Source organism: Oncorhynchus gorbuscha, linkage group LG15 (genome assembly GCF_021184085.1).
Source record: "Oncorhynchus gorbuscha isolate QuinsamMale2020 ecotype Even-year linkage group LG15, OgorEven_v1.0, whole genome shotgun sequence".
Lineage (NCBI taxonomy): Eukaryota > Metazoa > Chordata > Actinopteri > Salmoniformes > Salmonidae > Oncorhynchus > Oncorhynchus gorbuscha.
Window position 1 is genome coordinate 52,325,396 of NC_060187.1, and position 18,256 is coordinate 52,343,651.

The following is an 18,256-nucleotide window of genomic DNA, read 5'->3' on the forward strand; positions in this document are numbered from 1 at the left end:
TTCTCTTTGTACATCAAGTCAGAACCATATAATAAATAACGTGGGCACATAAGCAGACAATGAAATATTCAACAATATTAAATGTAATATTCAATCATTACATTTCTATAAAACAGGCTATAGGCCACATGTACACTACCAAGTCCGAACAGTAGACTACATGCTACAATTCTGCCAAGCACGTACCTATTGTCATCCTTTTGTTGGTTGTGAAATTCGTGTCTATGCAGTGTGTAGTTGAGCCACAACATTAGTGATCAGAGTTTTACAGCGTTGTCTACTGTATATGTGATGCACAATTCTCATGTTTTGAAACCCTTTCAGACAGATGTTTTAAATCCTTAAACCCAGACTTGGACCACACACCCTCTCAACTGAATAACAGGCGAAATGGTGATTGCTTTGAGATGCTTGCAGTTAGCCACTGCTTCCGTCCAAATCACTCATTGTTGAACTTGCGATTTCAGACTTGTTGTGTAATGTTAATATCCAATGGCTGATGAGCACCAATACATGTTATCTCTGATTTTTCTTTATATGACAAGGATTGAAAAGGATTTGCTAGTAGATTGTCAACTTGATTCATGGTGACGACTGCTAGCTTGCTAGCTAAGATTTTGAAAGTATGAAAAATGTTGAAAGTATCAGTCCAATCAAAGCTACTGTAGATATAATGTCATGTCATTCTATCTGTGGCCAATGACCTTGAGCCTTCTTGGATGGGCACTTGTAACCCAAGGGGCTAAAATGTTCGAGCTCTAACCTTAGACTTGGAGGTGACGTACTGCCCCATGAATGATAGAAAACTGGCACAACGCTCTGTATTTTCTGCTGGCTTGCCCCACCACCACAAAGCACTGAGCTAGGCTGAAACACCTGCATTTTGGAGCTGCCTTGTTTTTTGCGGCTTTATTAACTCAATGACATTTGTTTTACATTGTTTGCAATCTGATATGTGACGTGTGTTAATGCCAAATTAACAAGCAAACCAGGAAAAAATGTATCCCCAAAAAAATGTACCTAAAAATCTGGGGCTCAAAACAGGTGGGGGCTCTGCCCCACCTGCCCTGAATAACGGGTCACCACTGAGCCTATGGAATATTGACTGGCATTGACATCAACAGGAGTTTCATATGAAAAATGAAGTTGCAAATTACTCAATTTCAGATATCACCTTTTGTGTGTAACTCTATGTCTAATGGTGCCCCCTTCCTTTGTCCTTCTCTCACAGGTGAGCAGTGTAGCTCAGTGAACGAGTCCAGTAGTCTTCTGGGGGGTTCGCCACGACGCCAGTGTGGGCGTAAGGGCTCACCCTACCACACCGGTCAGCTCCACCCTGCTGTGCGCGTGGCTGACCTTCTCCAGCACATCAACCAGATGAAAACTGCAGAGGGGTACGGCTTCAAACAGGAGTACGAGGTAGGAAGTATAGGTACAGAGGCATGGTTGTGGCTGATGTGTGTTTGGTTGGTATAATGGTGTGTTGCTGGAAAATAATGGTGTGCGAAAATACAAGTTTGTAGTCTTGTCACCGTACACTATTTAGGGATTTAAAACCTCTTAAGACTCGGGCTGAATACTGCCCCCTTTGGAGGAAGTGCGTGCCCAAAGTAAAAAAAAATATATTTTCAAAAATTGCTAATGTATGCATATAATAATAATTATTGAATAGAAAACACTCTAAAGTTTCCAAAGCTGTTTAAATTATGTCTGTATGTAAAGCAGAACTCTCAGGGCAGCCTTTCTCCCAAACTCTCTCTTGTCAACAGAAAAGTTGGGCCAACTTTGACGTCATCGCCCCCACCCTTCCCAAGCCGCTACGGATCTGGGAACAGTTTGTATGTGTTCAGCGCGATGTTTGCTTTCAAATGGGGCGTTCATTGTGAGAATTACGCGCGCCCTCGTCTTTTGGCGGGCTAAAACGTTCGGGTCACGCGAGAATACATGCACTCTATTACGCACGTCTGAATTGGTGGGCTCTCTTTTTCCAAGAAACACCAATTGATATCGGTTTGTCTGTTCGCGCTGATTCTTGTTTTACACGTTTAAAACATCCTAAAGCTTGATTCTGCACTTAGTTTGACCAGTTTAGTCGACATATAATATGTAATTTTGAAGTTTTGATGCGCAAGAGTGGGGGACCAGAAGTCATTTTGGGTGCATTTCAGCTGAAGTTGTTAGTATATGCTAATACAGAGACACACAACTTGAAACCAAACAATGTATTGGGTAAGTATGACTCCTTCTGCGTCTTCTGATCGAAGAACATCAAAGGTAAGGGAATATTTATGTGGTTATTTTGGGTTTCTGTAGACTCCAAACGTAGAGACATACTGCTAAAAGCTGAGCGCCGTCTCATATTATAGCCTAGTGAACGAATTCTGTAACGTTAAAAATAAATGTAACACAGCGGTTGCATTAAGAAGAAGTGTATCTTTGTAACTATATGTAGAACATGTATATTTAGTCATGTGTATTGCTTGTTATCTGACGTTATCTGTCGGAGCTAGCATCATTTCTCCGGACATTTGAGTAGCATTTTTTGAAAATGTCGTCATTGTAAACAGAGATTTATGGATATAAATGGCATATTATTGAAAAAAACATAAATGTACCTTGTACCATGTCCTATTACTGTCATCCGATGAAGATTTTAGTGAATGATTTATTTTTTAATCCTGCTTTTATAATTTTATATTTTCTGGGACAAAATGGCTGCCTCTTGTCTTTGTTTCGGTGGTGGTGTAATATAAATATGTGGTGTGTCTTCGCCGTAAAACATTTTAGAAATCTGACTAGCTGGATAGATGAACAAGGTGTTTATCTTTCATTTGAGCTATTGGACTTGTTAATGTGTGGAGGTTAAATATTTCTAATAATATTTTTTGCATTTTGCGTTATGCTAATGAGCTTGAGCCTGTAGTCACGATCCCGGATCCGGGATGGGTAGCATCAAGAAGTTAAAATGTAGAATAAGTCATAATTTAAAAGTAAAAATTGTCGACGGGAGATTATGCATTTAGTAGTCAGATTGTGTGAAGTTATCACTCACGTCCCAGTTGTTACAGATTGTGAAAATGCATGATCAGGACACTTCTCGGACCAAGGTCACTGTGAGACTATTAAAAAATCATCATTGTCTGGAGCTCAAATAGCCCCTCTGTCAGAGTGGCTGTCGCTGATGAAGCCCCAATCCCCAGGGTTTCTCCAGACCAGGCCATTTGTTCCCCAGCCCAGTGACCGCCAATTGTCTGAGCATCGGGGGCTCGGTGGCTTCCAACCCCTGGCTGATCTCCAGTACCACACTGAAAAAAGAAGAACCTCTGTACTCTGGTTGGAGGAGAATTCTCAACAAAGGTTTTTAGGCTTGTATAGGATGCCACCAAGTTGAAAGTGTTATTAAGTGGTGCACGGCACAACGAGGGAGTCATTTTGTTAAGTCATCGCCTACAATTAAGGAGAGAAGCCTTGGAGGACTCTGTTCCAAACTTCTTTATGCATCAGGGAGTGTATGTTAAGGAGAGTTTCCCTCAGTTCCATTATCTTCCGAGGGCTCCCGAGTGGCGCAGACCCTGGTTTGATCTCGGGCTGTGTCACAACCAGCCGTGATCAGGAGTGCCATAGGGCGGTGCACAATTGGCCCAGCATCGTCCGGGTTAGGGGAGGGTTTGGCCTGGGTAGGCCATCATTGTAAATAAGAATTTGTTCTTAGTTGAGTCTGTACTTTATCTGAGTCTGTACTTTACTATAGGTAGAGAGGGAAACATTTTGTTTTGGGAGACAAGCAGAACTTAACCCACTTATTATTCCAGTACCTCTGTAAAGGCAGATTTCCATGGCTGTCTGGATGCGTCGTGCCACATTTTGGAGGGCACACAGCCCTGAAACATTTCTCCCCGGTGGGATACTTCTCCATGATTAGGAAAAAGGAAAGTAGTCAAAACCGGTGGGCTGGTTGACACAGTAATATTGCACTGGGGGAGAAAAAAGACAGCGATAATTTGTAAACACGGCAGCAAAATTATTCAGAGCACAGTTATGTAACGGCTCAGACTGTTCTTCACTGTGTCTCATCTTGTCTTTCATTCGAGTATTACTCTTCATTTTTTGTGTGATCCTCAGAACCAATTAACCCCTCCCTCCCTCCCTGCATCCTCCACCCCGATCAATTGGCCTAAATCTCCAAGTCTGTATTGGGGAAAAGTGGGTGGGTTGGTGTAATCCCAGGCAGAGTTTGGGTGGTTACTCTCTCTGTGGGGAGCAGCGGGGTTGTATTCCCTTGCTCAGCATGCAGGCTTGTATTCACCCACAGTCCCCCCCTGGGGGCTGAACAACCACAGGGGTGTGTGTGGGGGGAAACTTGGCCCCACACACTAAGGGAGAGGAGTAGTTTGGTTGATGAGAGCATCCTGCTGCTGGAGTCAGGACTGTCATAAGATGGCGATAGTGGGGCATGTTGATGAGAGGACAGGAGCGTGTTGGAACAGAATTTTGCATGGGGCGATGACTAGGGAGGATGTATGGAATTCACTAGAGTGCTCTGTCTGTGTGTGAACATGAAGCTAAGGCTCTTCCACATGTTCTGCATGATCAGTTAATGTGAACGGGTAGCTACTTGTCATCTATGATGCTTTTGAACTCCCTTTCAGTTCGAATGGACTTTGAATAGCACTACACCGTCATGATGTATGCATTGGCTCACTACTTGAAAGATATTGCTCCAATTATACCCATTAATTTTCTATTTCCCCCTTACGTCGCTCAAACACAACAGACAACTGCAGATATAATGGTTTAGAAGAGACGCATTGTAAATATGTTTGACTCGATAGGGGAAGGGTGGTATTGGTGATAGTATCATTAACATATACTTCCCTACCCCTCCACAGAGTTTCTTTGATGGCTGGGACTGCACCAAAAAGAAGGACAAAACTAAAGGGAGGAATGACACGTTGATGGGATATAAGTCATCATGGACATGCCAGCCCTCTTGGGACGAATGCACTGATCACCGTAAGCAATATTGTCAATCACAAATATGTGTTATGCTCTTTTACATGTACATATTGATATGTAGGATCTTTTGGCCAGGTCTTCCATGTAAAATATATATTTTTACCTCAGTGGAAGAACCTGAGGTAAAAATGCAGTTGAAGTCGGAAGTTTACATACACTTCGGTTGGAGTCATTAAAACTTGTTTTTCAACCACTCCACAAATTTCTTGTTAACAAACTATAGTTTTGGCAAGTCGGTCAGGACATCTACTTTGTGCATGACTTTTAAACTCGGTGCCTTTGCTTGACATCATGGGAAAATCAAAAGAAATCAGCCAAGACCTCAGAGAAAAAAATGTAGACCTCCACAAGTCTGGTTCATCCAATTTCCAAATGCCAAACGAACGAACCACGTTAATCTGTAAAAATAATAGTACGCAAGTATAAACACCATGGGACCACGCAGCCGTCATACCGCTCAGGAAGGAAACACGTTCTGTCTCCTAGAAATTAACGTACTTTGGTGCGAAAAGTGCAAAGAATCCCAGAACAACAGCAAAGAACCTTGTAAAGATGCTGGAGGAAACAGGTACAAAAATATCTATATCCACAGTAAAACGAGTCCTATATCGACATAACCTGAAAGGCCTCTTAGCAAGGAAGAAGCCACTGCTCCAAAACCTCCATTAAAAAGCCATATACATATACAGTTGAAGTTGGAAGTTTACATACACCTTAGCCAAATACATTTAGACCCCAAGCAACTTTGGAAGTATGCTTGGGGTCATTGTCCATTTGGAAGACTCATTTGCGACCAAGCTTCAACTTCCTGACTGATGTCTTGAGATGTTGCTTCAATATATCCACATCATTTTCCTCCCGAATGATGCCATCTATTTGGTGATGTGCACCAGTCCCCCCTGCAGCAAAGCACCCCAACAAGATGATGCTGCCACCCCGTGCTTTACGGCTGGGATGGTGTTCTTTGGCTTGCAAGCCTCGCCCTTTTCCTCTAAACATAATGATGGTCATTATGGCCAAACAGTTCTGTTTTTGTTTCATCAGACCAGAGGACACTTTTTCTCCAAAAAGTACGATCTTTGTCCCCATGTGCAGTTGCAAACCGTGGTCTGGCTTTTTTATGGCAGTTTTGGAGCAGGCAATGAGTGAGTCAAGATCGGTCGGTAGTTCCTGGGCTGCTAGCTCATCCTTCACTTCCTCCGATAATCCGTGCTGGAATGTGTCTAATAGCGATTCCGGGTTCCAGGCACTCTCAGCTGCCAATGTGCCGAAATCCACCGTATAGTCTGCATAGTCTTGTCGAAGCTGGAGTAACTTCCGGGCAGGCTCCTCTCTCGGACAATAGAGAATCAAAACCTTCTTCCCCCTCCGCCACAAACTCCTCCAGACTGAAGCATACGGTCGACTGTTGTTCCCACACAGCTATAGCCCAGGCTAGAGCCCTCCTGGACATCAGTGTGATGAGGTATGCAATCTTTGAGCTGTTCGAGTGGAAGGAGGAGGGCTGCAGCTTGCAACTTGAACACTGCATGAGAAACGCCCAAAAGGTTCCCGAGTCTCCAGCGAAGCATTCCGGGGGAGGCAAGCAGGGTTCTCGGGAAACCGGGGTGGCCTGGGAGGCCACGCTGCTAACAGCCGGGTGATCGAGATGCTGGGAGGTTACTGCCGTGGTAGGCTGCCTGACATTCAACCTGCAGAGTTGCTCCAGCAATGTGTTCAACTCACTGTCATGGCGTTTGGCCAAGGTCTGGAACCCTTCCGGAAGACCATGAAGCAACTCCTCTTGCCTTCAATTGTGGCTCCTTGGGAGGAGACAGCATTGGGGAGCTGGTCTGAGTCTGCTGGGTCCATCATGGCCAGTTTTGTACTGTCAAGGCTCAGGAGAAGACCCAGATGCAGACAGTTTCAAAGTAACCAAAGTGTATTACAAAACAGGGGGGGGTGGGTAAACAACAGGTTAAGGGCAGGCAGAGTTCAGCAATCCAGACAGAGTTGTAAAGATACAGAACGGCAGGCAGGCTCAGGGTCAGGGCAGGCAGAATGGTCAAAACCAGGAGAACTAGAGAAAGGAGAAAAACTATGGTAGGCTAGATGAAACAAAGTGAACTGCAACAGACAAAAAGAGAACACAGGTATAAATACACTGGAGATAATGGGGAAGACGGGTGACACTTGGAGGGGTTTGACAAAAATCCATAGATTAGGGCCTAATTTATTTATTTCAATTGACTGATTTCCTTAATTTTGGTCGCATGTTGAAATGTTGTGCACAAATTTGAATCTGATTAAACAGCATGATCATTACACAGGTGCACCATGTGCTGGGAACAATAAAAGGCCACTCAAAAATGTGCAGTTTTGTCACACAACACAATGCCACAGATGTCTCAAGTTTTGAGGGAGCGTGCAATTGGCATGCTGACTGCAGGAATATCCACCAGAGCTGTTGCCAGAGAATTGAAAGTTAATTTCTCTACTGTTAGCCGCCTCCAACGTCGTTTTAGAGAATTTGGCAGTAGGTCCAACTGGACTCACAACCGCAGAGCATGTGTAACCACGCCAGCCCAGGTCCTCCACATCCTGCTTCTTCGCTTGCGTGATTGTCTGAGACCAGCCACCCGGATGAAACTGGGTTTGCACAACCAAAAACGTTCAGCACAAATGGTCAGAAACCTTCTCAGGGAAGCTCATCTGCATGTTCTTCGTCCTCACCAGGGTCTTGACCTGACTGCAGTTTGGCCTTGTAACCGACTTCAGTGGGCAAATGCTCACCTTCGATGGCCACTGGCACACTGGAGAAGTGATCTCTTCCCAGATGAATCCTGGTTTCAACTCTACCAGGAAGATGGCAGACAGCATGTGCCTCGTGAATGTGGTGGGGTTAGGGTATGGGCATGCATAAACCGACTTGCCAAAATTATAGTTTGATAACAAGAAATCTGTGGAGTGGTTGAAACACTTAGGTTGGAGTCATTAAAACTAGTTTATGTAAACTTCTGACTTTGACTGTATGTTCTAGTGTGGACCCTATATAAATAATGACATTGAATATGTATTTTACTTAACAGTAGTATAGTATGATTGCTATTCATGTGTGCATGGTTATTATTGGCATTGACCGTGACCTTTCCCCTTGGATGATGTCGTCACCCTGTCGGATCTGTACAATGCGGCTCTACCACATTGAGTGGGCTGTATTGTTTGGCTGTGTTTGTACATGGCTGTACACATTCTATTTCTTAGGGTGAAAGTAATATTGAAATGCGTGTGGGAATTCCTTGTCAAGTTACTACATCTTTTTGGCGACGAGGATAAAACTTTATTAGCATGTACAGGGCGATGTGCTAGCGAGCTAAGAAACAGTGGAGGTAGTCACTTAGCTAGATAGCTAGCTCAATGAGAGACAGAGAGCAGCCGCCACTGGAGGGAAACATCGATGGTGACAATCGGTAGCAAGTGAAAATCGATAATGAAGGTCAAGGACAAGTTGGCGTTATAATGGCAATGTTTGGGACTATCACTAAGTTTATGGAAGAGAACGAGGTCTGAACAGAATATGTGGAAAGGTAGGGATGCTTTTTCTTGGCCAATAGAATTACAGATGAGGCTTGAGTGTGTGTGGGGCTAAAACCAAAAAGCTAATGAGGAATTTGGCTACACAACGGAGACCGGGAGAAATTCATTTTGTGGATTTAGTTGCACTCGTTCAGACTCACCACAATCCAAAGCCAGTGATTGTCCATGGGTTCTAGTTTAACTGCCATTTTCCAGTCAGTCTGTTGATAGCTTTGTTGCTGAATTATGTGAACTCTCTGAACATTGTGAGTTTGAGGCTATGTTAGAGAACATGCTCCGTGACAGATTAGTCTGTGGCATTAATGATGACGGCATACAGCACTGTTTGCTGGTGGAAGCCACACTGACTTTCAATTCATCATTGGAACTATCTCAAGGGATGGGGATGGCTTGTAAATGCTATAAATATTCAAAAAGCCGAAAGTGGAAGTTGTGCAATGCATCAGGTGACAAAAGAGGCAGCAGGAAAAAGGGGAAAAGCAGTGGAATGTTTCAGATGTGGGTGAACACATTATGCAAACAACTGTAAATTCAAGGACACTGTCTGTCACAATTGCAACAAAATGCAGGGGTCCTAGGAGCAGACTGGGCAGGGCAAGTTCCCAGCTAAGAAGCTGCAGTCAGTAGCTTACCACCTAGAGAGCACAGAGGAGGAGGACGAGCATTGTTCCTACAACATATTTAATGTGAGTGAGCCACGCGCAGAGCCTATCTATGCTACAGTGGAGGAAGATGGAAAGCAGATGAGAATGGAGGTTGACACGGGGGCCTCTGCCTATAAACAAATATGGGGCTCAAAACAGGCTTCAGCCCACACACCGGCAGGGATCAGACTGTGTACGTACACCGGTGTGACGATGCCATTGCTTGGGGCTCTGGAGGTGGACATTGCATACAAAGCCAGGAAGTGAGACCACAGCTCCTGGTGGTGAAAGGGCATGGGCCTAGTTTTACTAGGGTGTGAAAGGCTCACCAAAATACAACTGAACTGGGGTGAGATAAAACACACACGAGTGACTGAGGATGTCATTCAAAAGTACCCTGAGATTTTCAAAGATGAACTGGGCGCACGGCAGGGCACTGCAGTTAAGCTGTTTGTGGATCCTCAGGCCAAGCCTAACTTTTCCAAGCCCAGGACAATGCCTTACGCCATGAAAAAGAAAGTTGAGGATGAGTTGGAGCGGCTGCAGGAAACAAACATCATTACTCCCATTCAGTTCTCCCGCTGGGCAGCTCCAATCATTCCCATTCTGAAAAATGACGGCACGTTGCATATATGTAGGGACTACAAACCACCATCAACAGGGCCTCTAGGCTGGATGCTTTCCCGCTGCCGCGGGTGGAGGACCAGTTCGCAATGCTTGCAAGAGAGAAGACGTTCTCAAAGCTTTACATGAGTCGAGCCTACCAACAACTTCTCCTGGATGAGGTCTTAAAAGAGTATGTCACAGTCAACATGCTCAAAGGATTGTTCAGGTACAACCGCTTGGTTTTCAGAGTGGCGTCCAGTCCAGCCATTTTCCAGAGGACAATGGACAGTCTACTGCAGGGGATCCCTCATGCAGCAGTGTACCTGGACGACATCCTGGTTACAGGGGCACCTCCACCATCTGGAACAGATGTTAAAGAGATTCTCAGAGACAGGTCTGCGCCTGAAGCGTAGCAAGTCCACATTCCAAACATGGTGAGCATGGGCATGGTGAACTACTGAGGTAAGTTCCTCCCTGTCAACAGTGTTGGCTCCATTTTATCAGCTGCTCCACAAAGACTGTAAATGGAATTGGGGGCCAGCACAAGAGAAAGCTTTCATGGAAGTGAAAGCACTACTAGAAGCTGCACAACTGCTGGTTCATTTTGACGAAGACGGAGATCATCCTGTCATGTAACGCCTCGCCCTATGGCATTGGGGCAGTACTCCCCCATTAGATGGAGGACAGGTCAGAGAACCCATTGGATTTTCTTCAGGCACACTGACGAGTACTGAGAAGGGTTATTCATAGTTAGACAAGGAAGGTCTGGCCATAGTATTTGCTGTGAACCGCTTTCATCAGTACCTCTACGGTCATCATTTCACCATATGCACTGACCAAAAACCACTGATTAGTAATTTTTGCGAATCAAGATGCATTCCTCCAATGGCTTCAGCAAGGGTACAGAGCTGGGCCCTAACACTGTCAGCTTATGAGTACACTATCATGTACAGAGCGGGGAAGAATATTTCAAATGCAGACGCGGTCAGCCGTCTCCCACTACCAGAGATGCCCGGCACAACTGTGGTGCCTCCCGAGACAATTTTCCTGATGTCAAACTCACCTGTGAATGCCAAACAGATCAAACAGTGGACAGACCAGGATCCTATCTTGGCCCTATCCTGGCCCAAGTGAAAAGATTCCTTATTCAGGGTTGGCCTCCTGTCATAGAGGATGATGGACTGAGACCTTATGCAAACACAAAACTGAGCTGGGCCCAGAGTGTTTGTTCCACCCCCCGGCCATTTGCAAGTCATGGATGAGGTCCATGAGGCTCACACAGGGTTCTACCGGATGAAAGGTTTAGCCAGCTCTTACATCTGGTGGTCTAACATGGATCAGGACGTAGAAAACAAAGTGAAATCATGTTCTGAGTTCCAGATCAACCAGAAGATGGCGCAACCCGCAACACAAAAATCTGTAGGAGTGGCCTGACCACCCATGGTCCAGGCTACGCATAGACTTTGCAGGCCCTTTCATGGGCAACATGTTCCTTGTGATGGTGGATGCGTGCTCCAAGTGGCTCTAGGCTCACATCAAGCGCAACATCACAGCGGCCACAACCATCGAAAAGCTTTGGCAGGTGTTTGCAATTCAATTCAATTCAAAACACTCTCTTGTGTTCAACAAGAGTCAGACACAACAACCTTTATCTGCGACTTGTTCCAAAAATTAATGCGGAGAAATGGGATTCGCCATGTCCGCAACGCTCCGTTTCACCCGGCCTCAAAAGGCTTAGCGGAGCGGGCTGTGCTGACACTCAAAGAGGGGCTCAAAAGGATGACTAGGGGAACCATCACAACTAAGCTCTCACGGTTCTTCTTCCAGTACTGCATCACGCCACAAACAACCACAGGACATGTTCCAGCTGAGATGTTGATGGGCAGAAAGCCAATAGCTCACCTGGATCTACTGTGTCCGGACATCAAAGCACAAGTGGAATGGAAGCAGGAGAAACTTAAAGCGAGACATGACCACAACGCAAGGGAAAGACAGTTAAAATCCAAGAAACTATCTACATCCACAACCAGCAAGCGCTGGTCACCAGGTATCATTCTGAGTCAGAGTGGTCCAGTCTCCTTGTAGTCAAGCTGACTGATGGTTGAGTCATGCGTGGACACCAGGACCACATCCGCCTGCGCTATGACAAAGAAAATACCATATTTTCAGACGGAACAGTTGCGGGTGGAATTATACAAGTTAAAACCTCCTGAAAAACTAACAAAGTCATTGAGACTGAGAGACTTGTTGTGTTAGTGTTTGTTTGGAACAGCAGATCTAGTTGAAAAGAAAGAAGAACCATCATAATCACTACCTTTCAAAAGTTTGGGGTCACTTAAAAATGCCCTTATTTTTGAAAGAAAAGCTAAATAAATTGTCCATTAAAATAACATCAAATTGATCAGAACTACAGTGTAGACATTGTTAATGTTGTATATGACTGTTGTAGCTGGAAACTACTGTTTTTTATGGAATATCTATATAGGCGTACAGAGGCCCATTATCAGCAAACATCACTCCTGTGTTCCAATGGGACGTTGTGTTAGCTAATCTAAGTTGATAATTTTAAAAGGCTAATTGATCATTAGAAAACCCTTTTGCAATTATGTTAGTACAGCTGAAAACCGTTATTCTGATTAAAGAAGCAATAAAACTGGCCTTCTTTAGGCTAGGTGAGTATATCTGGAGCATCAGGTCTGTGACCAAACAATTTGAGCTTCTAATTTTAAAAATCAACCTTTCCAGAAACAAGTCTCTCACCTTTGCTGCTTGCTATAGACCACCTTCTGCCCCCAGCTGTGCCCTGGACAACATATGTGAATTGACTGCCCCCCCCCCCCCCCCCCGTTTATCTTCAGAGCTCGTGCTGTTAGGTGACCTAAACTGGGACATGCTTAACACCCCGGCTATCCTACAATCTAAGCTTGATGCCCTCAATCTCACACAAATTATCAATGAACCTACCAGGTACACCACCAAATCCGTAAACACAGGCACCCTTATAGATATCATCCTAACCAACCTGACCTCCAAATATACCTTTGCTGTCTTCAACCAGGATCTCAGCGATCACTGCCTCGGTGCTTGCATTCGCAATGGGTCTGAGGTCAAACGACCACCCCTAATCACTGTCAAACGCTCCAAAAAAAGCACTTCAGTGAGTGCCCTTGACCAGCACAAAAACATCCTGTGGCTTATTGCATTCGCGTCAAATGGCCCCAGAGATATACAACTTTACAGGGAAGTTAGCTTTACTAACTGCCTGTGTATATTAGTTTCTAAGGCTAGCTTTTTCAAACAGAAATTTGGACCCTCTCTTTCTAACATTTTCAGCCGAAATTGTTGTAACCCTTATTATTAGCCTGTTCAACCTCTCTTTCATATCGTTTGAGATCCCCAAAGAGTGGAAAGCTGCCGCGGTCATCCCCCTCTTCAAAGTGTGAGACACTCTAGATCCAAACTGCTACAGACCAAAATCTATCCTACCCTGCCTTTCTATGGTCTTCGAAAGCTAAGGTAACAAATCTCCGACCATTTTGAATCCCACCGTACCTTCTCCGCTATGCAATCTGGTTTCTGAGCTGGTCATGGGAGCACCTCAGCCACGCTCAAGGTCCTAAACAATATCATAACCGCCATCGATAAGAGACAATACTGTGCAGCCGTATTCATCGACCTGGCCAAGGCTTTCGACTCTGGCTTTTCTCTGTACTGTATGCAGGTCCCTTGTCTATCACTGCATTCTTATCAGCATACTCAACAGCCTTGGTTTCTCAAATGACTGCCTTGCCTGGTTCACCAACTACTTCTCAGACAGATTTCAGTGTGTCAAATCGGAGGGCTGTTGTCCGGACCTCTGGTAATCTCTATGGGGGTGCCACAGGGTTAAATACCTAGGGGTCTGGTTAGACTGTAAACTCTCCTTCCAGACTCACATTAAGCATCTCCAATCCAAAATGAAATCTAGAATGGGCTTCCTATTTCGCAACAAAGCATCCTTCACTCTTGCTGCCAAACATACCCTCGTAAATGCAGTCTATCACAGTGCCCCCCGTTTTGTCACCAAAGCCCCATATACTACTCACCACTACGATCTGTATACTATCGGTGGCTGGACCTCGCTTCATATTCGTCACCAAACCCACTGGCTCCAGGTCATCTAAGTCTTTGCTAGGTAAAGCCCCGCGTTATCTCAGCTCACTGGTCACCATAGCAGCACCCACCCGTAGCACTCGCTCCAGCAGTTATATTTCACTGGTCACCCCCAAAGCCAATTCTTCCCTTGGCCGCCTATCCTTCCAGTTCTCTGCTGCCAATGACTGGAACGAATTGCAAAAATCACTGAAGCTGGAGACCCATATCTCCCTCACTAACTTTAAGCACCAGCTGTCAGAGCAGCTAACAGATCACTGCACCTGTACACAGCCCTTCTGTAAATAACCCATACTGTTTTTTTGTTGTTTTTTGATCCTTTGCTTCCCAGTATCTCTACTTGCACATTCATCTTCTGCACATCTATCACTTCCGTGTTTAATTGCTGAATTGTATTTATTTCACCACTATTGCCTATTTATTGCCTTTACCTCCCTTACCTAATTTGCATACACTGTATATAAACTTTTTTGCTCTATTGTGTTATTGATTGTTTGTTTTTTCCACGTGTAACTCTGTGTCGTTGTTTGTGTCGCACTGCTTTGCTTTATCATGGCCAGGTCGCAGTTGTAAATGACAACTTGTTCTCAACCAGCCTACCTGGTTAAATAAAGGTGAAATATAAACATTTTTTTTTAAATACGATCTCGTACAACGCTGTGTACTACTCCCTTCACAGAACAGTGCAAACTGTCTCTAACCATGAGAGGCCCCAGTGTACAACTGAGCAAGAGGGCATGTGCATTAGATTGTCTAGTTTGAGAAACAGACGCCTCACTAGTCCTCATCTGGCAGCTTCATTAAATAGTACCCGCATAACACCAGTCTCAACGTCAACAGTGAAGAGGCGACTCTGGGATGCTGGCCTTCTAGGCAGAATTACAAAGAAACATACATATCTCAGACTGGCCAATAAAAATAAAATATTTAGATGGGCAAAAGAACATAGACACTGGACAGAGGATCTCTGCCTAGAAAGCCAGCATCCCAGAGTCGCCTCTCACTGTTGATGTTGAAACTGGTGTTTTGCGGGTACTATTTAATGAAGCTGCCAGTTGAGGACTTGCTGTTTCCCAACTTAGACACTCTGATGTACTTGTCCTTTGAAATTAAGGTGGGAGATGTGTTATAGTGTGGACACTATGTACATAATTACATTAAATATGAATTGTACTTATCTGCAGTATAGTATGATTGCTATTCATGTGTGCATGGTTATTATTGACCGTAACCTTTCCCCTTGGAAGATGTCATCACCCTGAGTTGGATCTGTACAATGCGACTATACCACATGTTGAGTGGGCTGTATTGTTTGGCTGTATTTATACCGTTTGTACATTTAAAATGTAACCTTTAACTAGGCAAGTCAGTGAAGAACAAATTCTTATTTACATTGACGACCTACCCCGGCCAAACCTGGATGGGCCAATTGTGCGCAGCCCTATGGGACTCCCTATCACAGCCCGAATATGATACAGCCTGGATGTGAACCAAGGACTGTAGTGACGCCTCTTGCTCTGAGATGCAGTGCCTTAGACCACAGCGCCACCCGGGAGCCAGTTGTGTACATGGCTGTACACCTTTTATTTCTTAGGTTGAAAGTAAAGGAAAGTTACAGTGCCTTGCGAAAGTATTCGGCCCCCTTGAACTTTGCAACCTTTTGCCACATTTCAGGCTTCAAACATAAAGATTTAAAACTGTATTTTTTTGTGAAGAATCAACAACAAGTGGGACACAATCATGAAGTGGAACGACATTTATTGGATATTTCAAACTTTTTTAACAAATCAAAAACTGAAAAATTGTGATTCATATGTTTCCATTCCAGACAACCGCCACAGAGTCAAGCTCCACCCACTCCTGGGAGACCCCAACTCCGACTACATCAACGCCAACTACATAGACGTAAGTTTCAGCTCCCTTTCCTTTCTGCTCAGAATCCTGTCCAATCACAGTGTTATACTGGGAAACACACCAAATCATTCCTTATCCCTTTCTGAAAAAACACAGTCCATTTCACAGTATTTTGTATCGCCCTAAGCAATCCTGTTCCCCAGATTTACCTGTGAGAGGTTATTCATATTCCTGGAAACACTAGGCTCACCCCACCATCCACCCAACCCCCATCCAATCACAAACCTTCCTCTTGGCATTCGGCCAGATGCCATGTCTGTTTGGTGACTACCTCTACAACCCCTTATCCAACGCTATTAATAGACAATACATTCATTTTATAATACCAAGTCCTGGCGGTAAAAGCCCTTTGTAAAAAAAAACAATCCCTCTGAATTGAATAGACTGGATTGATGTTGTTCAATCCCTGGATGGACGGGAAGCATCTCTGAGACATGATCTCTTTGGCTGCTCACCTTTACTTCATTATACTTCTTGTTTCCATCTGCATCAACTGGAATGTGTTTCCCGTAGAGCAACATGCATCATCAATTTGTTGGACTGTACAGTAATGAATGCACGTTATTCCATCATAAGAGACAAACTTGTCTAAAACGCCTCGTCGGAAAGGTGAAAGCATTCCTTTTACATCGTTATGCCGGGAGAGATATAGAAAGAGGGGACTTGTGGAGGAGAAATGCTTTTAGGGGACTTCATTAGCATAGAGAGGGCACTTGAGAGGGCACTAAAATGGGTCCGTCCTATTTTGACTCCTGCCATTGTGAGGGTGCCAATTAGAGTGTCAGGGCACAGGGAGACCAGACATCATTAGAGACATGCCACTTAATGCTTGGGTGCTGCTCGCTCTATGGCCAAGTTGGCCCCCTGACAAGGCCTGACACTGAATGATGAATAAATACGTTGCCACAGGGGAGTACTTGTGGAGAGTGCATTACTATTTCACCAAAGGTTACATGGAAAAGTTTATCCTCTCTCTGAAATGTGTTTTCTGTTTGTTAAAGCAGAGGTTGACGAAGTGCGAGCTCTCAGATAGTTTTTCTCTTTAGCATTTGATTTGATCTCTTTGTCACTCATCGCCTGGCTGTGTGCCTGTATGTGTGGCTGTGTGTGTGTGGGTATACAGTATTGTGCTGTATGTATAATCATGCTTGGCAGCTGCCTGTGTTTGTCATGTGTTGTAGTACATACAGGGCAGTATTTTCCATCATCAAACTCAGCAAGTGAACCCTGCTGAATGCTATACGACAGCGTCTAATTTGTTAAATAGGGAGACAGTCCAAAGCAATACACACACATGGCAGCACGTACATGAACGAATGCATGCACGCACGCTCACACACGCACGCTCACACACGCACACACAAAACACACACTCAGCCTCACACACACATACTGTATGTAAACAAGCACACCTCTCTATACAGGTTCTCCTCCTGTCTGCAACCTTAGATTTCTCAATCTTCTTTCATTAACTAGCTTCTATCTCTTCTCTCTTTTTTTTCTACTACCTTCCCCACCTTCTCGACTTTGGACCCTGTAGATTCGGATTAACAGGGAAGTAAGTAATTCACTGCTCTTTCTATTGTCCCTTTATTTTCCCTCTTTCCCATGCAGCACATCCCTCTTTCAAAATTCAAACCCTTCAGTCTAGTGTTTGGGAGCCTGCATTCAGAGTTGGCACAAAGCAAGCTGCTGCGAGGTGTCACAATGTTCAGATTGCAGCAGAGTGAAGAAACTCTGAGGGTTGCCATCTCTTTTCCTTTTATCTGCCATTGAATCTTAGATGTTTGTCTATTTCCACCTGAGCCATGTCCAAGCTTCAAGCCAGTAGCTCATCTTACAGTAGAATAACAAGAGCACCATTGCACTCTGGCAATACAGTTGAGAGGTATTGTGACCCTTTTCTCGAGCAAACCTAAATCAAAGATAACCGCTAAGTAAAGAGGAATGCACGTTTGAAGGAGCTCCCATATCTGCGGAAGACGAGACTGCCTTGGCCCATTGTTTGTGTGACCTGTAAGCATATAGAGCTGTGTCATTTTCACCATACCCACTGGCATGCCTTGTCATCTCCAGCATGTGACAAGTGTCCCTATGTAGTTATATTACTTGTGCTTGCATGAGGTCAAATCTCAGGAGGTTACGGTTACCACTATGACCGGTTGAGGTGGTGCGTGGATGCCGTAGGCATGCTGAAAGCGCTGTCTGGGGCACAGATGGCTTACTAAGCATGTCACCCCTGTTCTCTTTTTCAGGGCTACCATCGATCCAACCACTTCATAGCCACTCAGGGTGAGTGTCCCGCCATGTCTGGAGTTGGGTGCTTGCGTGTGTTTTTGTGTGTAAAA

General features: G+C 44.6%; 1 protein-coding gene across 3 annotated transcripts in view; it reads left to right on the forward strand.

Moving 5' to 3' along the window:
• Positions 1–18,256, forward strand: part of LOC123997477 (receptor-type tyrosine-protein phosphatase U-like) — a 313,670-nt gene that overhangs the window by 245,968 nt on the left and 49,446 nt on the right. For 2 of the 3 annotated variants that reach the window (XM_046301752.1, XM_046301753.1), the window contains exons 16-20: positions 1,232–1,419; positions 4,890–5,013; positions 15,823–15,899; positions 17,449–17,466; positions 18,164–18,200. In XM_046301752.1, the coding sequence (XP_046157708.1) occupies positions 1,232–1,419; positions 4,890–5,013; positions 15,823–15,899; positions 17,449–17,466; positions 18,164–18,200 (444 nt within the window). The remainder of the gene's footprint in view (positions 1–1,231; positions 1,420–4,889; positions 5,014–15,822; positions 15,900–17,448; positions 17,467–18,163; positions 18,201–18,256) is intronic. The other variant, XM_046301754.1, reaches the window with a different exon arrangement.